The sequence below is a fragment of the Ceratotherium simum genome, chromosome 4, assembly GCF_057802395.1.
Source record: "Ceratotherium simum simum isolate JZ-2026a chromosome 4, ASM5780239v1, whole genome shotgun sequence".
NCBI lineage: Eukaryota > Metazoa > Chordata > Mammalia > Perissodactyla > Rhinocerotidae > Ceratotherium > Ceratotherium simum.
In genome coordinates this window covers 50377611-50401231 of record NC_141903.1, presented here as the reverse complement: position 1 = coordinate 50401231, position 23621 = coordinate 50377611, and the positions used below count along the sequence as shown (strand labels likewise).

The window sequence follows — 23621 nt, the reverse complement described above, 5'->3', positions numbered from 1 at the left end:
GCGGTGCCGGGCCGGGCCCAGCCTGGCCTTAGGGGGAACAAGGGAGGGACGCAGCGTTTCTGGGGGGCGTGGATTCCAGGGCTTGTTTCTCCGTCTGTCTACCTTCTCTCTGGAGTTAACTGTGTCAGCTCATTTTCGGGCCGCGGGGCTGTCGGGGGTACCGACCGGGAGCTGCTGGCTGGCCCAGTGTTGCTGGGATAGGAGTTTTGGATGCCACTGGGTCAGTTTTTCCCGAAGGCAGGTATTATTCTTAGGTTTATTATTTATTTAGAAGAGGAGGAAAAGAAAAAATACCAGCTGCCCTCTGAGAAAAATTTCCCGTCTTCAGGGCTGGGTCGTTCCCTGCGGATCCCGCGTTCTCCGTGCACCCTTGATTCTGCAAACGTTCGCAATCGGTAGCCACCCTTGTTGGCTTATGTATTTTTTAAAAATTAGGGTGACAGTAATTTAGTATAAGAGGCTTACTCTCCTTGTCCCCAAGTAAACAGCAAATGCCTAATTAAACATTAGGTTTCGTCTAGCTTCAGTTCTTATATTCATATTTTCGAATGCTTATCACAAGTACAGTTCCATTTTGAGGTTTTGAAGCAAAACTCTAAATGAAGACCAAGAATGTGTATTACTTTATATCCGCTTCTTTTTGGTAATTTCAGAAGTTATGATATGTTTACACCTAACGTGTTGGGATAAATGCTAAATATACTTCCAGAGACCTCTGGAGAGAACGTTAAAGCAGGTTGAATCAGGTTGAAAGCAATATAGGATTTGAAAGATCAGTACTCAGCTATTTTCTTCATCTCACTCTTTCATCTAGCTTTTGTAGGAGGAAAGTTGATCATAAATATGTGTTCTTATTCTATTTTGAATAAGTCCCTTCTCGCACAATGTCTACCACTCTATGAACTTTTTAATTCGTTGTAAAAGCAAAATAACTTTCCCTTCTAGTTATTCAAAGGACTCCCAAAGTCGGTACTCTGATGAAAAACACTGGGCATGAGCCTAGTGATCGAGGTGTATTAACCTTTTCATAATGGCTGGAGATAATTGTCCTGATGGAGATGATTATTACTAACAAAAAGAGCAGTTGTCTTTACTTTTTTCCTTCCTAGAGTCTAAAGGTAAAGTTCTCATTTAAAATGAGGGTTTCAACTCGAATTTGCTCTGCAATTAAAAAGACTTGTATTTCAAAGTTTCAGAAAATTTTATAAAATTATATTGCCCTAATGGATTTTAAAAAATACTTATCTCCTACTGAATTTCTTGAATGTGTTTTCAAAGCAGTCCTTTAAAAATGTGAAATAAATAAGAATTTTTTTTACTGCTAAGTGAACTATAGTCATTGTGGGCTGAGAGTGCTTCATCAAGCTTGCAGTTTCTCCTCTGAATTAAATAAGTGCTGGAAAAGACACCAGCAGTGCACCCCGAAGTCCTGGCAGTGTGCTGAGCTCCCTATACTCTTTACAGTGCAGTCTTGAGGTTCAATACATTTTCACCAGAGAAAAACCTAGACTAATCAGAGAAATAATTGGGATAGATTCCTAATTAATATATAGCTATTGAACCAGTTTATTGCCTAGGTAACTTTTTTCTCTGGCTGGAGGAAATGAATTATGATTTATTTAAATTATTCCTATTGTGTTAATCTTCTGGCATCCCCTTTTGAGTTGACTGGACTGCTTCAGTGTGCAAAGTGCAGGGGAAAAGACCAAAGGGAAAGGAAGTCAGATTCTCCTATTAGAGTTACACTTCACGTTGCTCCCTAATTAATGGGCAATTGAGAAAGAAAATAGAAAGCTGAGGTAGCTCTGTGTAATGCTGGGAGACCAGGTCTCTCATTCTTTCAGGAACTTCTCTGGGCAAGCGTAGGAACTTATTTTAAACCATGGGATGTGTTTCTACAAAGATGAGGTGAGAAGTGATTGAGTTTAATCTAGCTAGGGGCTCAAAACAAATCAGAAATCCAAAGGATGGGAAACTTTTTTTCCCTTGGCAGGGGAAGTTGGTATGTTTGTTACTTGAAAGGAGGTGAAAATCAGAGCTTCTCCCCATTTCCAGGTAGTGTGGGGTGGGGGTGAGGTGAGAGGTGGGTGGAAGGGAAGCACCTATTAATTTCTCACCTAAGATTTCCCTCGGTTTCCTCTCAGTCTTTGCCATCTCCCTCTAAAGGAATTTGTGAAGTGACCACTCAGCCTTGCTTCATTTTGTTACTTTGTATTGAATCAAAACTTTTTTTTCTTACAAGGAGAAGAAAGGGGGCTCCTTACTTCTCTGTTCCTTTGGAAGAGTAACTTTTTGCTTCGGATCAGCAACCCAGTAACACTTGTAAATCAGTAATAGTAGTTTCACCTTGAAACTTTATTGGCGTCTATGGCCAATGCCACAGTGAAGGCTTAGTGAAGGTTTTGTAGCTCTGTTTGACACAAAAAGATTTAAAAACAGAAACTATACAAGCTAGCCCGGGTGAGTTCTTCCAGTGTGTTACTGTTACCTAACCCAGGTATCAATTTATTCTATGATTGAAGTACACTTTCCACTGAAGCTCTGAATGCTTAGCTGCCTCTTCTTTCATCTCTTTCAAGTCCGGTGGGGAGTTGTGTAATGTAAATGGGGGATGGGGCCCTTTCTTCCTCTTCTTGTATTACTACTCTCATTTGCTGGTGGGTTGCCTGAAGCCATTGATGCGGTCAGGCTCCGTCTCAGTGGCCTCTTCTCGGGTTCTAGGAGCTGGTGCCTTGAGACCCTGGCCCTACTCTTGGAAGATAGCGAGAGGCCGCCACGGGGCGCGCCTGGCTGGTGTTTGTACGGAGACAGCCGAGCCAATTCGCTTTTCATACCTTTTTGTGAAGATGTTTCTCCCTCGTACCGGGTAGGGAGGCGGGAGCTAAGGTCTCCGGGAGTCTCTCTGCCGAGAGTCGGGCCACTCTGCAACTTCCGCAGCTGGAGGTCTCTGTTTCCTGCAGGTTTAGGGGAGCCCTGCTGCGCAGGGAACAGCGCCGAGAACAGCGCTGGCGTGTTCACAGGTGTGGGAGTAGGGCCTGAGGCTCTCCAGTTGGTAGCGCCACCCTCTCCAAGGTTTTGGGGAGAGGGGCTGGGGGAGAGAAGGAAATCTGGGCCCACCACTGATTTGTCCGGTTGAGAGGGCAGGGAAAGAGATAAAGGAGAGCGAGTATTTTCTGACCTTCCCTAATCTCTTCCCACCCAGTTGGAAAACGCAGGTCTTGTTTGGGAAGCTCCGAGCCCAGTGACCCACCAGCAGGCTTTCCTGCCACCGAGGCACACTCGCTGCGCTCCTCCCGCCCAGCGTCCCCGCTGTCAATGGCCAGCAAGCGACTTAGATTTCAGACCCAGTCCCTAGTGGGAGCGAGGCTCGGCGTCAGTGTGGCCTATTGTATTGTTCTATTTTTCTTTTTCTCTTTTCTCTCTTTTTGTGTGCAGGCCCAGCCCCATCCCATAACACACATGATTTAGTTATTTTACATCATTCGTTATCTAGCGCCCTGAAACTGAACATAGAGCCATATATTAGATTGAGGTTAGAAGAGGTGGCGACTGTTTATTTAAGGTGATAAAATGGTCCATCAGCAGTAATCTCCATCGATATGTGCCATCAGGAGATGAAGGATGAGGGGACAAGCCACAATTAATTGCCCTATAGTTTTGTAGGAGAGAGTGGAGCCAGCCCAGACCCGCTTCGATCTCCTCTCGCGCCTCCTATTCATCATCTCTGCATTGTATATGGCGGCCTCGCAGGGGCAGGGCCGGCGAGGTTTATCTCCGCGCAATATTCTCTCGCCCTCTCACACTGGCGCTCCCATTTAATTTATTAATACAGTCATCGGAAGACAAATAAAATCCACATTTCCTCCCTCCCTCTTTCTCATTCCTCCTCCCCTCCACCCCCATTTTTTCTCTCCGTCTTGGACCCAGGGCCAAGCCGAGCAGGGAAAGCCCAGAACATCTGCGATTCGTAAGGAGCTTTAAACTCGCCTACAGGGAGAATCCTTGAGAAGGTTCTGCGTGAGCTGGGCCGCCCCGCGAGGGCGCAACCACAATGGGCTCCCCTTCCCAGTGGCCGGGCTAACCCGCCTCGCCTCTAGACCTGCTCCGGGGAGCCTAGGAGACTCTTGCCGGGTTGGAAGAAGAGGGCCGGGTGGATGGTGGGGTGCGGTGGGGGCTCTGGAGAGCTGGTGGCGGCGGCCACGTCTGGTCTTGCAAGAAAGCCCTTCGCTGGATGGAAGGGGGCGAGGCCTTCAATATGCAGACTAGGTGCGGGGGCCGCCAGCCGGCGGGGGCCTGACCGCCCACACCGCCGCGCATAGCCCACTGCCATCCCATCTAGCCAATTGCGCGCGGAGGGCTAGGGCACCGGGCTGGGTGGGATGAGGCCGTGAACTCTGGTGCCAGAGGGTCCCAGGCGCCGTGCTCTGCCTGCCCTCTGCCCCTTCGGCCAGCCCCCGGCGACCCCGCGGCTCGTGTCGCCCGTGCCTGCGCCCAGAGCGCACGCAGCGCTGCCAGCAGGCGGCACTCCCCGGGCCGCGTCACCGGGCGGGGATCGATGCGCGCCGGCCCCCTGGGCTCGGCCTGTGGGGCTGAGGGCCGCGACCTCGGCGGCGGCGGTCGTGGAGGATTTATAGCCCAGCGGTTACTGCCGCCCAGGCGGGGAGGCAGGCTTTTCAGCTGCTCCTTGATTTTTCCAGAGGGACGGGTGAGGGCAGGCGAAGGCGGTGTAAAGGCGCTGGGCAGCAGAGGCCTGGCGTGGTGGGTGCTGCCCGCGGGTCCCGACTCCGCCTGCGCCCACACGCGCCTGTCGGCCTCTCCAGACACCAAAAAAGCTCTGAAACGTTTTATATTTCACCTTTCCTAGAAGGAGAAATGAAATGCCAGAAAAGAAAACCATAGCCTGCTTTGCCCCCTTTACCTAAAAATAGATCCATTTTCAATTACAGAAGTAGTACATGCACTTGCAAAAACATGCTAACCATACGGAACGATATGGAACAAGAGTGAAAGTGTGCTCTTCACTCCGCTTGGCCTGGCCATCTGAAGTCAGTGGGTGAACAAGCCTGTAACTTCACGATACCGCCTTCCCTTATTCAGGGACTCATAAACAGGAGCATTAACAGATCTATTAAAGATAGAAAGGGACCATGATCTTTTATATTCCCTAATGCTAAGTTGGCATTTCAAAGTCTCTTGCTTGGAGAATATAATTTTTCTCACAGATATAGAAAAACCCTTATGAATAATAATTATGAACTTGTACAAAAACTTACCCTGATTTTAAGAGAAAGCAGGAACAGCATTTGCCTCCTCTTTATGGATACAAATAGACTTGTATTACATATTGCTTGGCATGGAATGCTGTGTGTAATATATATATATATATAATACATATATATATATTTATGTGTAGTTTGGGCATCTAGCCTGCTTCTCCCTCAAACCTTTTCATGTAGGTGTTTATGGCTCGCTGTCTAGAAAATGCTCTGCTAGAATGTTTGCCTACTTGCGCCACATTTGTCAACCCCAAGTAATCAGTTACTTATTTTAAGCATCCTCAAGCTCCTTTGGGACTCCAAGACATGAGCCAGAAGCCAAATGGTTTCAGCAGCGGAGGTTTTGTGTATTAAAAAACAATAACGTTAGGATATAACATGTACTTTGATGTAACTGGTCAACTTTTCTGGCAGAATATTTTGATATAGCATGAAGTGGTTTATAAATTTAAAAGACTCATGTTGGGTGGACTAATTAAAGTGAATTGGCCTTGCCTACTCTGCTGTGGACCTAACATATAGGTGGTCTTCTAAATATTAGGAGAGCCTCAGCCTTTCACTCTGCAAAAGGGCTACTATTAAGTTTTTTCAATACCTCCTGGCGACACATGAAACTTAGTAAGTTGAAGAGAGCTTTAGAGGTAGTTTTTTCATGCATAACAAATGTCGGGAGTGTGCTTGCTGTTCTGGGGTTCGTGGCTGAAATTGCTACTTTTGCTCCTTATTTTATTACTGATGTAGTTGGTGTGATATTAGGTGTTGTGGAGATGTTGGAAGTTGACAGAATCTCTGGTATGGATTGTTAAGGGAGTGAATACCAAACACTCTTGCTTCTCACCCTTTGTTTCATTGAGACAATCAGAAAAGGAAAGTTAAGCCACTCCCTGGGGTAAATTATTTTTATTTTTATGGGCATTTTGCCTTTGCTTATTGTCATTTATTTTAAGCTATTTTTGCTAAGGTGCTGGAAGACCATCTCTGAAGTTAGGCACTGAAATTCAAAATTATGGACATTATCTATTTACTTTCCAATTCATTCTCTTATTTTAACCCCAAACGCAAGAATGTGGGAAAGAGAGAAATCTTTCTAATTCAATCATGCTACAGCAATTTTTGTGGCCCCAAAATAGTGACTTCAGTGAAATATTTCAATTCTATTGATTGAATTATGAGTTTGGTTGTAAAATTCCCCCAACTTCATTAGTCTTCCTAGATTTCTAGGTTTGAGTGTTTGGAGTCAGGCAGACCTGACTGTGAATCTTTCTCTGCCACTTTCTGGTTTCTGGTCCTTGGTAAAGTTACATTGCTCCTGAAGCCTCAGTTTTCTCATCTGCAGAATGGGAATCATGACACTTAGATAATATGGTGATTGCTTGGTTCAGGATAGGTCCTGGCACATAATTGGCACTTGGTAATTATGAGTTTTTATTGTCTTTCTTTCCATTCCCTCTTTGTCTTGAAGTTTTTATTTGCACAATCAGAAGCTTGAGAGCGTGTGTGAAGTGTATGTGTTCTGGAGGGGTTGACATATGGATAAGGGTGAGAATACCTTCCAAATAGGCCCTAGGGTCAAAAGCAGAGCCTGACTCAGTTTTTACTTTAGTTCGTGTTGCTGGAAGAGGAGGCCTTTGTGTAATGGAGGTCCAGAGGCGTGGACACTTCCTACCTGCAGAAACAGGTTGTTGCTTTTCACTTGACAGGCCTGGGGACACCTCCAAGAAGCTGCAGTCAGAAGGTCCCCTCATTCCCTGGGCTCTCTTGGGAGGAGTAGCTGACTGAGAGGAAGTCACAGCTGGCTGGAGCCTTTCTCCATTGAGATAGGATGCTCACATAGTCAACCTTCAGCTCCCTGGGAAACAAATGGCGATATGAGGTTTCGCTCATCATGCTAGGTTGCGATTAGGTGTACCTTCGTCGAAGTTTCCTCAGTGATTCACTTTGTCACAAGTTCCTTGGGGCTTTCGGCTGTTTCAGCACGGATAGCGCACACCCAGGTGATCCACCAGGACTGGCCGCGACCAAGGCCGGGCCCAGGTGCCTGAAGGCCACGAGGCGACCCCCCGCCCAGCGCTGGCCCATCCACTGGCGCCTAGCGCTCGCCGTCTCCGCCTGTTGGGGCTTGTCCGATATCATACCAGTGCCACAGGGCTCCGTTGTGCGGGGGTGCCGCGGCTCCCCAGGGAGGCCCGGCCGGGGAGGCCGGGTTGCGCCGGCGGGCGCCGAGGCCACCTCCCTGAGGCAGGTCTGCTGGGCCGGGGCGCAGACACGGCGGCTCCGCCAGGCCCATTAATAACCCCGAGGGCGCTGCGATCCGACAGCGCGGTCGCCGCGGCCCTGCTTCCGGCGGCCGCCTGGCCTCTTCCCGCCGAGTGTGAGCGGAGGGACGGTGGGCGTCCACGGCCGCCCGGCCCGGAGGGTGGGGGTCCCCTTGAGCGTTGCCTGCTCTGGGGCACGTCGGAGAGCGGCGGCTTCACAACAGCTCTCGCTTAGTTTATAACGCAAGATAATCGCAGTTAGCCAGGGGATCAACCGTCTGGGCAGGAGTTGGGGCCCTCTCCATTGAACCATTATCCTGATCATTAAAGATCTATTATCCTGATCGTTAAACATGCTATTCCTTTCTTTTTGGTTTCTGGGAAGAGCTTCCACACAAGCACAGTCACCCCCTAAACCCACTAGAACAGCCCCTCTTCCACCACCATCCCCACCTGGCTGGAGTGTCCAGAGCGAGCGCTACCGGGGTGCTCGAGGGACCTCAGCGCCAGCGCGCCCTCGGTGGCCGGCGTCTGGGGCTCGGGCTCCGCGGGGCCCAAGGCCGGCTCCGCCCTCCCCCGCAGGCGCTGGGCGGGGGTCCAGAGGAGTGGGAATGGCGCCCCGCGCCAGGCCGGTCGCCCACCTGCACAGGTGATTTGTAAAGGTCTTTTCAATTAACTGTAAAAAGTGGAAAACCAAATACACCCAGGCCACCAATATAGAATCTCTCCGAGATACCAGATTGGGCAAGAGACGGGCTTTTCGTGGTACAGTGATAAACCCACTTTGAAACACCCGATAGGGATAGAGAACCCGCGGGAACAGGGGAGAGAGCCTGAGGGAACTAGAGACAGAAGGAAAGCGGGAGAGAAAGAGATGCAGAGGCCGCGAGCAGAAGCCAAGAGCCGTCGGTTCCGCAGAGACAGCAACGACGCCATCCGCACCAAGCTCGGAAGGCTTTTTGGGGCGCCCGGGGTCTCGACCCCGTACCAGGCGGATTTAGGTTCGGTGAATTCCTGGGGAGCGGCTCGGGTTCACCTCTCCCCTACTCCCAGTGGCGTTACCTTCCTCGCAGGTGGCTTACCAGGGCAGGGATGCTGTGGTCTCGGGGGTTTACCCGAGGATGGGCCGCCGAGCGGCCAGGTTAACCCTCTCTCTTTCCTCCCTCTCGCGTGTTTCCGGCAGGTTGCGACATGTGCGCGGACAACCGCAACGGCGAGTGCCCCATGCACGGGCCGCTGCACTCGCTGCGCCGGCTCGTGGGCACCAGCAGCGCCGCGGCCGCCGCGCCCCCGCCGGAGCTGCCCGAGTGGCTGCGGGACCTGCCGCGGGAGGTGTGCCTGTGCACCAGCACCGTGCCCGGCCTGGCCTACGGCATTTGCGCGGCACAGAGGATCCAGCAGGGCACCTGGATTGGGCCCTTCCAGGGCGTACTCCTGCCCCCGGAGAAGGTGCAGGCCGGCGCCGTAAGGAACACGCAGCATCTCTGGGAGGTAAGTCGCTTGCCGCCCAGCACCTTGCCATCCAACTAGAGCTTTGGCCGGCAAAGAGCGTGGTCCTTGGAGGGTGGCAACTGCGGGGAGAGCCTCCCTTGTCCCTTAGAGAGTAGTGAATAGATTTCTCTGGTCATGCAAATACCTGGTGTCTGCAGCACCTGTATTAAGGAGGTGCAGAGCGGGGCGTGGCACAACAGCAACCCAGCCAGAAAGACGAGGCTTACAGGTTTCTGAAGATGGAGAGGTTTGTCACCTTAACAAACCTCTTATTCCAGCTGGGATGAATTTGACCGTTGGTCTCTCTGGATTTTGACAAAGGAGAAACCAGCTGAGGAGATAAAGCAGAGGAGGTTGGGCATTGGGGAGTAAGCTAGGTGAACTTTATGTTCTCTTCTAAGCTCTTCCAAGATGTTTTTGCACAGTGGGCAAGAAGGAACATAAGCATAGACAAGAGGGAGGAGAGCCAGGCTCATTTTCTCAGATGAAAACAAATTTGGAAGCACCTCCGAATGTGAGAGACTGCAACACGTTTCATAACTTTCAATGCCCGAAGTAAGCAAATTATATTGTGAATCAGAAATCACAAATTCTTCTTCTTCTCTGACAAAGTGCAGTTGTGCAGTGTTCAACAAGATAGAAAATCAAAACATAGGAAAACTCCAAGCACTTTGGTATAACCCAATTGATGATAATACCTCAATGGCCCAATCTTACTTGATGCTATTATTTAAAAATAAACAACCTATTTGAAAAATGTTAACCTGAGCTTTCTCCCAAAGCTTCATGGTTAATTATTGAGGTCCACTCCCGAAGAGACAGACCCTTAGCCTAGGTAATCCCCCCACCAATTTTAGCCACTTCCCACCCATAGAGAGTTATTTATGAAATACAAGATGCTAGAAGTCTTACCCTTAAGGGTAATATGTAAATCTGAGTAGCTGCAGCCAGGCAATATAATGGAGTGGGAATAGCCAGAAAAGAAAGTTTCTTAAATGCCAGGGGCCAAGTTGGCATGGACCTTACGGCTCCATTAATGGGTCATTTCTACAGCACCTTGCCCCATACACTTGGCTCAGTGGCCTGTCAAGATGATCATTTTCACTGTGAGCTGCCTTGTAGTCATTACAACTCATGGGACTCAATAATCCACTCAAAGTTGCACTAAGCACTCTGGCCAGCACTCTTAGGCCCTGGAGATACAGTGTTGTGAAAAATAGAGCCGGTCTCCAGAACTCTTATATGACTGTTGGCTATGGGGTGCTGAGGCCTGTGCCTGCAAAGCCTCCTTTGATGGGGGAGGAGCGAAGTGTATGAGCTCACAACCCAGCAGCGCAAGATGACCACATGGTGGCAAAGGGCTGCAACATACCTTAGTTATCTGCTGGTGCCCTGTGCCTAGGCCCCCAGGTTCCATTTCACTCCTAAACTATTGTTGGAAAACAGTTATACATTTTTAGGCTTTTGGGATAGGATTCTTGAATGAGGCAAAGAAAAGTTGAGCATATTTATGTTCCCAAATAGTGCTTTTTCTTTTTTTAAACAGAAATTTTAACCGGGAAACAGAGGAGAGGAAAATGGCTTGGTACATTCAAGCAGGTTAGAAGTTAGAACTTTTGGGTAGGAAAAACTGACAAGTGGGAAATAATCAAAGCATCTGGTTTTGAAATATTTCCTAGTTGGTTTTTGTTTCTGACTAATTAGTTGTAACCTCCAATGTGGTTTAAAGTTTATAAAACACTTCCAGGCACTTTTCATGTTTCAGTGGTGTTATTAGGAGCTCTAATACCATACAGTTAAAGGTCTGCCAGTGCTTTTCTGAGGAAACCATAAAGCAATTATTCAGTGGTACAGATTTGCTCTATCTGAAAATGTTAAAACTGAACACTATTATATTGCCCTCTGATGCCCAGGTTTAGTGCCCATATATTTTTAGAGTGCCGGAGGACAAAGCCATAAACATGAAAAAAATCCCATAGTTCATTATTTTTATTTTATTCCTAAAAGCTTTGGATGATTGGGATATTGGTGGGAGACCACTACACATAGGGAATATAATGATATATATTAATACTGAAAACTGTGGAACCTTGCTTTTGTACCTCTACTTGTACTTGATGAAGTTAAAATTCTGTTGTTGTAAAGAGACTGGGGAATTTAATTGGTTTTTTGTTTTTGTTGTTGTTGATACTTCAGTAGTTTAAGTGGGTTTTACCTGTTTTGGGGTATGTGAGTTGAGTGTGTTGGGGGATGTGTGCATAGAGTTGGTTCTGTGTTATAAAAAAGACTTGCTGGGGGTTTGCTTGAATGATCTACAGGTCACTACTCCTAATTCAGGACATAATCTATTTATTTTTATCATCTGTAGGAACAGTTAGAATAACATACATTTAGAGGATTGAAGGGATATTAAAATGCAGCCATGCAAAATGTATCAGTCTCCTAGGAGATGATATAAAATGTGATTGACTGGGGCCAGGTAACTTAGTGCCAATGTCCATTTTTAAGATAAAACACTTACTTTAATAGGTTTCATATTTTTATTAGTATAATTATTTTTAAGATATGAAGTATGAGTTTATTTGTAGTTTTTAAGCATTATGATTTATTATTTTTATGAAACATGACTATTTGAATTAAGTTACATTTATAACAGAAGATTCCAAATGTTGGATTGTTCCTTAAATTTTATTCTTTCCTTTCAAACCTAAATTCTATTGTGAAAAAATTTTAATCATTGTATTTTCTGTATTAAAAAGAATCAGTAAATAGAATACACTGTAGGTCTCTAGGAAACTTTTGGCAATAATTGTTTAATGACTCATGTAATAATTATCCATTTTTAAAACATATTCTTTTAGATATCTTCCAGAATATCAGGTGGACATAAAGCAGATCTTTAAAAAATTAAAAGCAGTTGAATCATGACTCTTTCATTTTAAAAGTCGACTGAAATCGTTTCTCTTCCTCACATTTTTTCAAGTCACTTGCTGATGAAGAAATGTCTTTATATTTAGAGTTCAATACTCAGGTCTTGATGGATCTTACCAGGGTTACTTATCTTTATTTCAGTACAATAAATGGATTGCTAATCTTTTCCCGTCACTGTTTCCAAGTAGATGATGGATTTTTGTTTCAGTTTACAGTTCATTGTTTTTAGTATGGTTATACTTTATTATACACATGAACGCTTATTACAGAAACAATCAGATTCACCTTAGTTACTCCTTTTGTTTAATCATTAAAAGCTCTATTTTCTTTGTAGAAAAATGACTTTTTAATAGTTAACATATATCAGCCATGGAGAGCTTGTTTGATTGGTTTGTAAGTGTGCTATCAACTTTTAGTTAATATTATCTTTGTGTATAATCCTGGTTCTTAAAAATACAGCAATTTAAAGAAAATTAATTATCATTCCATTACCTTCAATATGTTTTGACTCTTTTGGGTGTTTATGGGAAATTCTGAGTTTTTCTTTTTTCTTTTAGCAATAAGCCAAGGTAAATTTTTTTGTGGTTTGAGGGGATTAACGAACTAAAAGCCAAATTATTAGTCATTTTTTTGGCCAATTTCTTTTAGAATCAGAATTTTAATGTGTTTTATGAAAAAATAATAAATTCAGATAGTTTAAAACACAAACATTATAGAGTGGATGAAACAATCACTCGCCTTGCTTACTTACATTTATTCCAACAAGACTTGGACGCATGATATATTTCTAGCCATAGGGACATAACGGCAAAAATCTTTCTGAATGTTTTGCAAAGAAAACATAGTCTTTCTCAGCAATTAGGTCTTACTGATGAGAGTGAGATAATTTTATCCTAATGTGTTTTCTAATAAAGAAGTGAAAAGGCACATTTGATTCCAACATTTATGAAAACATTATCTCAATTATTAATGTGCCCTTTTTCCCTTGAGATAAATTAATCTAGTTGCACATGGTTTCGCCTTTCTGCTTAACATCAGAATTTAATATGACTGGACCTGAGGAATGTACACAGTGTATACTTAAAATTCTACTGGAACAAAATACGGAAGTTTAAAATAAAGTTACAGTTTAAGATAGGCTAGAATTACTCAGGCCTTTCAACTCAAAGTCTGATTTGTCAAGAAATTTTAGCAACAATGACAGTAAATTGCACTTATTTTCACCTTAGAAAAATGATTCTGCTAATTGAAATAATGTAGTGACTTGTTAGGATTACAGTCAAGGTGCAAGAAAGGGATTTAATTTTACAGAACCTGTCTTTTTTTTGCCTGAGTAAATTTGAGTGTCTCATTTTCATTTGCAGTATGTGGAAACCTTCATTATTTTTCTTCAGAAAAATCAAGGGGGATAACATAATGTGGTCTTTTTTGTGGTTTGATTTTGTGCCATAATAGTTTAGATTTAATAAGAGTTTTGCTTTTAAGCAAATGGTCTATTTTTCATCATTACCATTTAGCTTAGGTCAAAAGGCATTAATGAAAACCAATATTAAAAATATATTACACGTTGCTAAATGTTTATATTTCAAAGCCATCACAGGTAATTGGTACTAGAAGGAAATGAATTGATTTCATACTTTAAATATATTATGTATGTTGCTATAAATGACTCAACTCCATACATAGTACTGTACCCATTTGTATATATTTAGATGTTGAAAAAATCATTTAAAATTAATCATTTTAAATTAAATTAACATCATTAAAAAATTAAATTAACATCATTTAAAAATTGTTCCAGTGCTGTATATATATACTCCATATTTTGCTTTATAGACTTTGGCTCTTTTTAGCTGGATTCACCAAAACACCAGGGGATAGAATTATGTGGCTGTCACAGTTATATTGAAGTAAAAATTGTGTTTCTTAGTAATTTATCATTTAATATACTAGACTGCTTGTCAGCTTGGTTTTGAATGTTTCAGTTTCATGAAATCCAAATAATTTCTCTTTAAAAATAAACCATAGTAATGTTACTATTATGTTTTAAATTATGCAGAGTAACAGCTGGTGTGTCTCTTTGGCTTTGCCTCATTTGATTTGAAGATGTGTTTTATAGTGGTGCCCATTTGATAGAGTGTGAGCATTTTGTAGTTTTACATAAACTGTAAAACCATCTGCCGCCTCTTGGAATCGTTTCCAGCATTGTGTTAAAAATCAAAACAGTACTTAAAGTTGGCTTTGAAAAGGTCCCTTTAAAGTCCTGGTCCTTTTGGTTTACGTATCACCCTGCACGGTGCCACTCTTGGTTTTTCTGAGTCCAAAAATGACTCTGCTTTAAAAAAAATCGTAACAGCCATTTGGAAATTTTCGTGTTAGTAAGATTTAATCTAAATATGCATGAGACACTACAGTGCTTTAGTAGCAAATACTTTATGAAGAGTGATGTGTTCTGCATCTCCAGGACTATTTTCTCATTAGTCAGTTCAGTTTATCTATTGTTTACAGATTGCTTCTTTTATTGATAACAATTTGTCCATGTGACCAAAATGATTCACAAGTATTTCTTGGTCTATAACTGCATATTTTCTTATATCATATAATTTTTTTCTTTTTCCACACTGACTTAAAAGTAGGATATAGAAATTAAAATCAGAATCTCAGAGGTTCCTGAACAGATGAAATCTGCCCTCCCCAATTCCTGCCTGGCAGCAAGTGATCTGATGAAAATGTGATTATGGTAACACTGGGCCCAAGAAACCTGCAGGGGGGCATTTTTATTTCACTGTGTCAATGAAGGCAGTTTTAATTAGTTGAGTAGGTCTATTGTATTACCAAGAAATCACTTACGGTTGTAATATAATTTTATAGGTTTTAAAATTTTTTGATTGAATACAAAACACTGCCTATGACTTAGCTGAAGAATCATGCCTGCAATATCGAAATCCTCTCTTCTCAGAGGATGGAGGTGATACGCTGGTAGTGTGGGAAGAACATTTTGCTGTTCTAAAGAATGCCGTGCACAGAACCACTATGAGACTGCCTCGCTCTCTCGTTTTCTTTCTTTTTTAGAACCGTATCTACTCCAAGATTTCATGAGTTCAGACATTCCTTGTGTATTTACACAAGAAATACAGACTCTGGTATAACTACCTAGCATAAAAGCCAGAGAAGCCAGAGCAGAATATACTTTTCCTTGTAAGCATTTGCCACCTCGCTCAGATAAGTTACAGAATTCCATTATCCAAATTGTTACACATGTGTGACAGAGGTTGACCTTTCGTCATGTCAATCCTTTCTGTGTAGGCCCCAGGCTCCAGCCTAATGGCTCAAACCCTGATTTACTCACTGTAATAAGGGCAGGAGGTCGAGCAATTGTCAGGCTGCCTGTTCGTACTCTTCTTGGAGCCTGGTTGAAGGCTGTTAACACAAAGCTTTTCAAAGTGAATTTACAACCAGCACCACTGACAGAGGCCAATCAGTGCACCATAAATGTCAGGTTAGTGAGATTGAGCAGTAAGTAAAGCACTGACAGCACACTATTGGCTGGAATCAATTGGTCAAGGTTTAACTGAGAAGAGCAATCTACGTGTGGCGGGCTTAGGGAGAGTTAAGTGTGCAGACCGGGTTTCAGGTGGAGTCCGTAGATTTACCTGTTAGCCGGAGCTTAAAGGTTGGGACATCACCCATTCCCTTCAGTGCATCCAGCCAGCATCATCTGTGGGGATGTCCTTCACGATCTGGGTGTTCAGAGTGGCGGAGCCTGCTGACTCTGAGGCTTGGTGGTAAAAAAATGACAGACAGAAAGGAAAGAGAGAAAAACTGTTACAATATGGGGCTGTTAGAACTGAAGGATGCATCCAGTGCATTGCAGTTCAGTGAAAGATAATTTGTTCAAATTCCAAAACTGTAACAGGGATTTCCGCAAAGGCCCAGACACATATAAACCCGCTCTTTTGCTCTTCCTGAGGCTCAGCAGTGCGAAACTTTCATGGAAGTCACTAATGAGTGATTATGGGTCGAGGGTCTGAATATCCATGAGGTGTGGTTTCCCACCAGACGGAATGTTTTTATCATTTTGTGTAATGACAGCCTGGACAACAATTCATTTAGCTCTGAAGGCATCAGCGTTAAAATGGAGGAATCCATTAAAATGCTGTATGCAAGGATTTATAAATTAGGCAATTTCCTTGATTATTGCAATCATTTACAAAATTGATTGTTCCAGTGTGGTATAGACAGATTTCAGCAATGATCATTGACAACAAGCACATTCTCTGATATCTATAGCTACTGGTCACTAAACCAAGTCACTATTCCTTACCCCCCCTGCTGTTCTTGGTCTCAAGGTCAGGCAGACTTTCAAAAAAGCTTTATTTATGAAGTTTCATTTGTCTTCAGAGGAGACCCACCTAGGCTGTGAGGGTAGGTGCAGGTTGTTCTCAAGGTTGTAGTGTTTTTATATTTTAATTTTAGTTTTGGAGGAGAGTGTTGATGATCCTGATATGCTTCAGATCATTAGCACAGATTTTGAGATGATGCCAACTTAAAAGGAAATAATTTTTGCAAATTGCAGCTGTAAATATTTGTTTCATTGAAGATCTAAAAGTCAATAATGTGTTTTATTTGTTGGTCCTTAGAGTTCTAATTATCCAATAGATACATCGTAGAGTCGCTGGATTTTAGGTCAATTAAATCTGGAAGGCATAATGAAGACACTGTTACAAGTGTGAAATGCTCAAAATGCTGCTGATTTTCCTATACAAAAACACACACAACAACTTCGCTTGGTGCTTAATCACTAACCACAAACCACAAAGTTGCCTTTATTTCTGAAATATCAGAGATGGCATGCCAAATGTGTCTGCAGAGCTCTATCCAATGAAAGCTAGCCATTCAGTTTATGCTTAGTACAAAATAACTGCCTTTAGATGTTTGTTTTTAATCATCATTTTGTTTTTAATCGTAATTTTCCCCTTTAGAAACTCTAACACAAACTGGGGCTTGTAAAATAACAGCACTTTAGAAAATTAATTAACACTGTTGGGAAGACAAACAATTTTTAGTTTGTCCTGATTTGAATACATAATCATTTGATCTTAAGGTAGTTCTTTGTTTAAAAGGGGAGATGATGTTTCAGGAAGTCCTGTGGCTTGGTGGCACCATGCATTTATTTGGCTATTGGTGCTTAATAACTCAGAAGTTCATTTTCATTTTTAATTAGTTATAAAATTCAACTGCTTAAAAATTCAGTAAAAGGCAATATTTTCACTTCAGTGTCTTGATATTATCTCCTCATTTTTATTTAATTATTTTTTTTCCACAATATTTCTGGTTTCTGTTAAGACTTAAAAGCCATGTGACTCGCTCTGACTTGGGTGAACTGTGAATGAGGCACTTAGTATTATAGATGTTTTTGCCAGGGCCCTTGAACATTTATTTAATAAACCAAAGTCTACAGCATGCGATCGCGAAATAACGATATGGGATTAAGCCCATTTTATTAAAATGAACAGTGTTTTTCACTCTCTGTGACCATTTTAAATTAAAGCTGCCTCAGATAATGAAGTGTCTTCTATAGAAACATTCAGTGTAATCTAATTCAGTAGAAACTTCTTAAGTGCTTTTTAATTGGAATCAAATTAAATGTAATCAAGTCATGTTTTCAGTGTCTTGTAAAGCACCAAACCTAAGTGTTGTTAGCACACTTGGGAATATTAATGTTATCACAAAAGTAACAGCATCTCAGATATCCATGCAAACTCCAAAATGGTAGATAGCCCATAAACAAATCCTAGGTTAAAATACAGTGCTTTTGGAACCTGTTGTATTTGTGCAAACTAATATTAAAATTCATTTGTGATATATAAAAATGCACAAATAGTTCCTGGGGGAAAGAATCCTGAAAAATATTGGGCTACTGAGGAAAGCACTTAATTTCAATTTATTGCAATTAATTGCAATTTAAAATTTGACCTGGATAATCCACAAAGTGGAAAATCTCATTATTAAGCTTTCAGTTGGTGGAAATAAACTTTTCTATTAAAAATGATTAATGCTCATCATAAGAAATTTAAACTGTATAAAGGTAGAAACAGTGATAACCACTGTTGATTTTTATAATGGCCTTTTGAGAGATGACTGTATAATACAATACACATTTATTTCATTGAATCGCAGTTTTGGTAAAAGATATTTGCACTATCTGCTTGTAGTGCAAAACACATTTTTAAAGCAACAATCAATGGCAATGTTTTCACGGGATCTCCCACAAATGTTTAAATTTGGCTCACCCATGAATAGATTTTGATTTTGTTTGTAGTCCCATCCTCCCCTCTTTGTATCTTTCCTGGTGGGAAATTTTATTGACAGTCTGCAGACCCTACTGATATTATAGGAACATTTCTCCCAATATTTTCATATATTTTATAGCACGTCTTGAATAAGACCAGAGCCTTTCTGGGGTCTATAGTGAGATTTTAATGGTCCTCAGAGAGGAAGGAAAAATTTTCTGTTTTCCTCTTTATACATGAAGGTGATAACAAAAAAAGATCAAATTTCTTTGAAATGCTTTTCTAAATAGGAAGGCTCATAAATTTATCTAGCTGTATGTGAGACTTTAGGGAAACTCCTTAATTTCTTTGTACCTCTATTTCTCCATGTGTAAAAGAGAGTCGTATTGGAGTTTTATGCAAATTAGAGAGAATATTTATCACTTTTGTTACACAAAAGTGATTTTCCCTTTTTCAATTGGAATTTTAATAGTAATTTTTAAGTCTCTAGTGGACTTTGCACATTGTTCTAAAGAATCTCATCGTTAGTCTGTTAAAACAGTAAATTGTACACAGTAGACCATGACACACAGTTTGGATTTAATTACTTACTACAAAATCAGGCTTAAATAATATTTAGATGCAAACTTATTTAGCACTACTTACAAGTAAGAAAAGATTAGGTATTAAAGGGATACCATACAACATGGATGTAAACAAAAATCATTGGATGGTTTTAATTTTTAAAACTACATTTCTAATGGAGGGCAACAAGCATAGCTTACAAATATTTGGCACATAAAGAACATTTCCTAGATGTACATGATTTCAGCAAGTGAAAAGATCACTCTCACTCCTCACAACAGAGAACTGACTTGCAATATGAAAGTGTAGGGGGAATGACTTAGTAACATCTAGAAAAATCACAAGGAAACCCTAAACCTGAAAGTCTCTTACCATGGACTTCAAATCAGGGAGCAATTCATTAGGTAGGTTTGACACTGGATATTGAATTCTAAATAGAAAAATATCTCAATGCCTAGCATATTGTGGTCTGTTCATAAATATTAAATGACAACAAATCAACAGTGGCACATTTACCACTGTTCATAAAAATGTGTGTGCAGCTGTGTGTGTACCAGTGAATCCTGGCATAATAGTACACTATGCAAATTCTGAATGTGTCAATATCGACCTTATGAAAAGCAAGATTTCCAAATGATAGTCTACAGTTAGAAAACTTTAGATGAAAAAGTAAACATAAATACCAAAACAAGTCATAAAGAACAAAAATTTAGACCAAAATTATTATTTTTTTGTAATATATATTTCATATTAATCATTTCTATTATGGTGTCTGGTGTTTTTACTTGGTATTTTAAGCAGGGGTGATATTCAAAGTATTTGACAAACAATTCAGCTTAGACCTGTTCCATAAACCTGGACTCCTACAGTGGTGTCTGTGCTCCACGGGCTACGTATTTCCAAATCCAAGATAGCTAGCCGAGTGTTAGCAAAGCTATTAAACAATTAAACAGTAAGAATAGTAATCTATAATGGGTATAGCGTTTCAATTTTGCAAGGTGAAAAAGTTCTGGAGATTGGTTGCACAACAATGTGAATATACTTAACTAAACTGGTTAAAATGGTAACTTTTATGTTATCTGTATTTTACCACAATTTAAAAAAAAATCTATATTTTAAGTGATATTTTTCCCTCTAGCTCAGTAATTCTTAAACTCTAGCATACATAAGAATCTCCAGGTGCAGGGAGCCAAGTAAAATTCAGTCTGGGGACCTGCCCCTAAAAGATTCAGATTCAGTAGTTCTGCACTGGGGCCCAGGAATCTATTTTCTTAACAAATGTCCCACGTGGTCCTGGAACTACACTTTAAGAAACAAAATACCAGGCTCCACCTTTCTCTGCCTTACTCCTGGGGTCGTCCGCTTCCCTTCCTGCCTCTTCCCTTGTCTTGGCTACTCTTAAGTAAGACTGGCATCTTTTCTGCTTCAGTTTTACACCTGGTCTCGTCTGTTTCTGTGTTAATTCTAGTCTCAACCTTACATTCATTCCTGCTACGCCTTGGCTAATCTCTGGGCATTTCCAATCTCCTTCCTTAACCTGCCCCCTCCCCCCCCATAGTTAGATAGATAGATAGATTGATTGATTGATAATAGGTAGATGGGTAGGTAGATAGATAAAGACAGATATAAATATTAAAGAACTACTAACAGACAGCAAAATGGATTCCCATGACTTTGGTCTTTTCTGTATTTTGGGAGTCCACCTGGCCAAGTGTAAGGAAGCAGCCAAAAAGGCAGAAGGTTTTACACTGTGTGTAAACTGCAGTGTGTAATTAGCCGCTAAGAAATCAAGGTGTGCTTCAGAGGAGGTGGCCTACTGGAAGGCATTTGGTGATGTTCACAGGGCCTGAGTTCCAGCTCTCACTGGGTCTGAGCTACGTGACCTCGAGCAGACACCTTAACTCCCTCAGCTCTTAACAGCACTATATCTGGCTGCACTGTCCTCACCATTTCTCCTGCCGGCCCTTTCTGTGCAGTCCTATATCATATAGAGAGGCCATATGCTCCTTGCATGACGTTTGCGATTTGCAGTCTGTAAATTTTCCATATTGCCAACTTTATCTGCAAATTTGCTGATCCTTTTCTGTATTCCTCCTTGGCTTCCCATTTCTGCCCATTGATGGATGTAGTCTGTAAGGATGAGCCTGTTTTCTGATCTCACCTTCTCACCCTCAGAGATCTCACTTGTTGTTCTTGTTTCCATTGCTCCCTATGAGGGATGGCTCTCAGACGTCATTTCCCACACTGATCTCTTAAATTCTGTATCCTCAGTTGTCTGTGGGACATCTCCATTTGGATATACGGACAGTATTTCAAATTGAGTTCACAAACTGCCCCCACCCTACATGTCCTCCAATAGGTGTCTCTTTATCCTTAATTTACAGTGCTCTCATAGTCCTTTTTGGCATATGAGCCCAACATTTTGGAGTTGCTGTAATGGCTTTTTAAAATATTTGTATTCGGGGCCAACCCCGTGGCTTAGTGGTTAAGTGCACGCGCTCCACTACTGGAGGCCCGGGTTCGGATCCCGGGCGCGCACTGACACACTGCTTCTCTGGCCATGCTGAGGCGGCATCCCACATACAGCAACTAGAAGGATGTGCAACTATGACGTACAACTATCTACTGGGGCTTTGGGGAAAAAAAAAAGGAGGAGGATTGGCAATAGATGTTAGCTCAGAGCCGGTCTTTCTCAGCAAAAAGAGGAGGATTAGCACGGATGTTAGCTCAGGGCTGATCTTCCTCACAAAAAATAAATAAATAAATAAATAAAATAAAATATTTGTATTCATGGCGACTAACAGAAGGTCTAGCTTACAAAAGTCACTTAAACACTATTGATCTGATAGCAATAATAAGAGCTAACACAACTAAGCTGAGACTATGTGCCAGGCACTCTGCTTAGAGCTCTATAGGGGTTATCTTAATTTATCCTCAGAATAACCCAATGAGGTAAAGACTATTATCGTCATTTTTCAGATGAGGAAACTTTTCAGATGAAGGCACAGAGAAGTTAAGTGACTTGCCCAAGGCTGTATGTAGTAAAGAGGATTTCCATAGAGGTCTTGTGTGCTGCAGAGTCCTTGCTCTTAACCAGCCTGTTGCTGTGCTGCCTGCCCCCTCCCACTGTCACACCTTAAGTCGCATTATATTATGGGGCCCCAGTCTCTGCCACAGACTGCTCCATGCAGCTGACCCTGGGCTCTGGGCCTGGATGCGAGCTTTCCCTCCTTGGTGGACACTGCTTTGGTTTCTCAGCCTAAGCACAGCTTCACAGAGATCCCATAACTCAGCCCTTGACATGATTAGTCCACCTTGTGTTCCAGGACCATGGGCTTCATATTTATTATCCCAGAAAATTTAAACTCCCCAGCATTCAGAGAAACACATTTATTGAGAAACTACTGTGCATGAGATGTTGTGTAGGTCACAGAGATGGACAAGACCAACTCTGCTCTCAAGGACTGTAGAGCAGCAGAACTGTGAGTAATTCTAGTTGGAAGTAGTGAGCAAAAAGTGCTTTTTTGGTGCACAGAGGAGGGAGAGGTGACTTCCTGCTGGGAAGATCAGGTGAGGAGGAGGAATTTGACCTGAGGACACGGAGGGTTAATACTTGGAAAGTCAGGGGTTGGGAGGAAAGATGCTCCTGGGAAAAGATCAGCCTCTCTTTAATGGAGCTCCACAGTCCTTCCAAGCCCAGCTTTAGTGCTTCTGTCCACTCCTTCACTCTAACTAAGTGAACTACTTCCTGTTCTTTACTAGTGTCTTGCGAATCTCCGCTGCTGTGATTTTGCCTAAACTGTTTGAAGAAACACCCAGAAGGCTCTCCCTTCTTATTTTGTTCAACCTGTATCTTTTACTTTTTCAGAGTCACATGTCCCAAGAATTCGCTTTGGGCTAATCCCAGGTCTCCACCACCCTTTCTACATTCTCTTTCCTTGAACATCCCCCTGATGGTTGTTGAGGTTTTGCTTTATCACCTGATATTGCTTACAGCCTCAAATAGTTGGTATGCTCATGTTTGGGACATACTTATACTAAAATATTATTTGTTGTTTATTAACTTTGACTGGGTGTCCTGTATTTTTATTTGCTAAATTTAGCAGTCCTATTAAGGTAACAATTGAAAAGAGACCTAATGGAAAAGGAGTCAACCTTGTGACTGTCAGGGAAGCCAGTGTGCCAGAAGCCCTGTGAGTTCGCAGAAGTGTGGTGGGAGATAGGGTCAGAGGTAGCCGGGTCAGATAAATTAGACTATGGGAAAGACTTTGCATTTTATTCTGAGTGAAGTACATCTTGAGCGAGGGGTAGCACAAGCCAACTTACATTTTAAAAGGATCCCTCTGGGTGATCAGTCTGTGCAGGAGCAAGGGTGGATGCTGTTAGAAGGAACTCAGAGGACCGGATGTGGCTGGAGAAATAAACGAGGAGTTGTGAGTGTATAGCTCTTATTTAAATCCGTAGGACTACTTGAGGTCATCTGGGGTGTGTGGGGAGGCAGAGCTTTGATTAGAGGGGGGCTAAGATGTCTCTAGTTCTATAAACCTCTGTGATTTAGATCTGTTGGTTGACTGTGGATTAAGGACCACGTAGTTAAGCATAGTTGTGGATGCCTCATCTCGTTTCCCTCCTCTGCCAGCAATGGGAACAGTCCTTACTTTTGCCTCCATGGTTGATGTGGCAGTGAGACAGTAGTATAATGACTTAAGAATGATGCCACCACTCCTAAATGTGTTGGAATCTGTGAACCATGAGGCCACTGTATGTTCCAGTTGAGGTCTGTAGCAGAATCTTTCCTTGAAGAGAGAGAT

General features: G+C 42.4%; 1 protein-coding gene across 2 annotated transcripts in view; it reads left to right on the top strand.

The window, feature by feature from the left end:
* The window catches only part of PRDM6 (PR/SET domain 6), a 96431-nt gene that overhangs the window by 1467 nt on the left and 71343 nt on the right, over positions 1-23621 (top strand). For both annotated transcript variants that reach the window (XM_014796485.2, XM_087429887.1), the window contains one exon: positions 8715-9022. In XM_014796485.2, coding sequence (XP_014651971.1) covers positions 8715-9022 — 308 coding nt within the window. The remainder of the gene's footprint in view (positions 1-8714; positions 9023-23621) is intronic.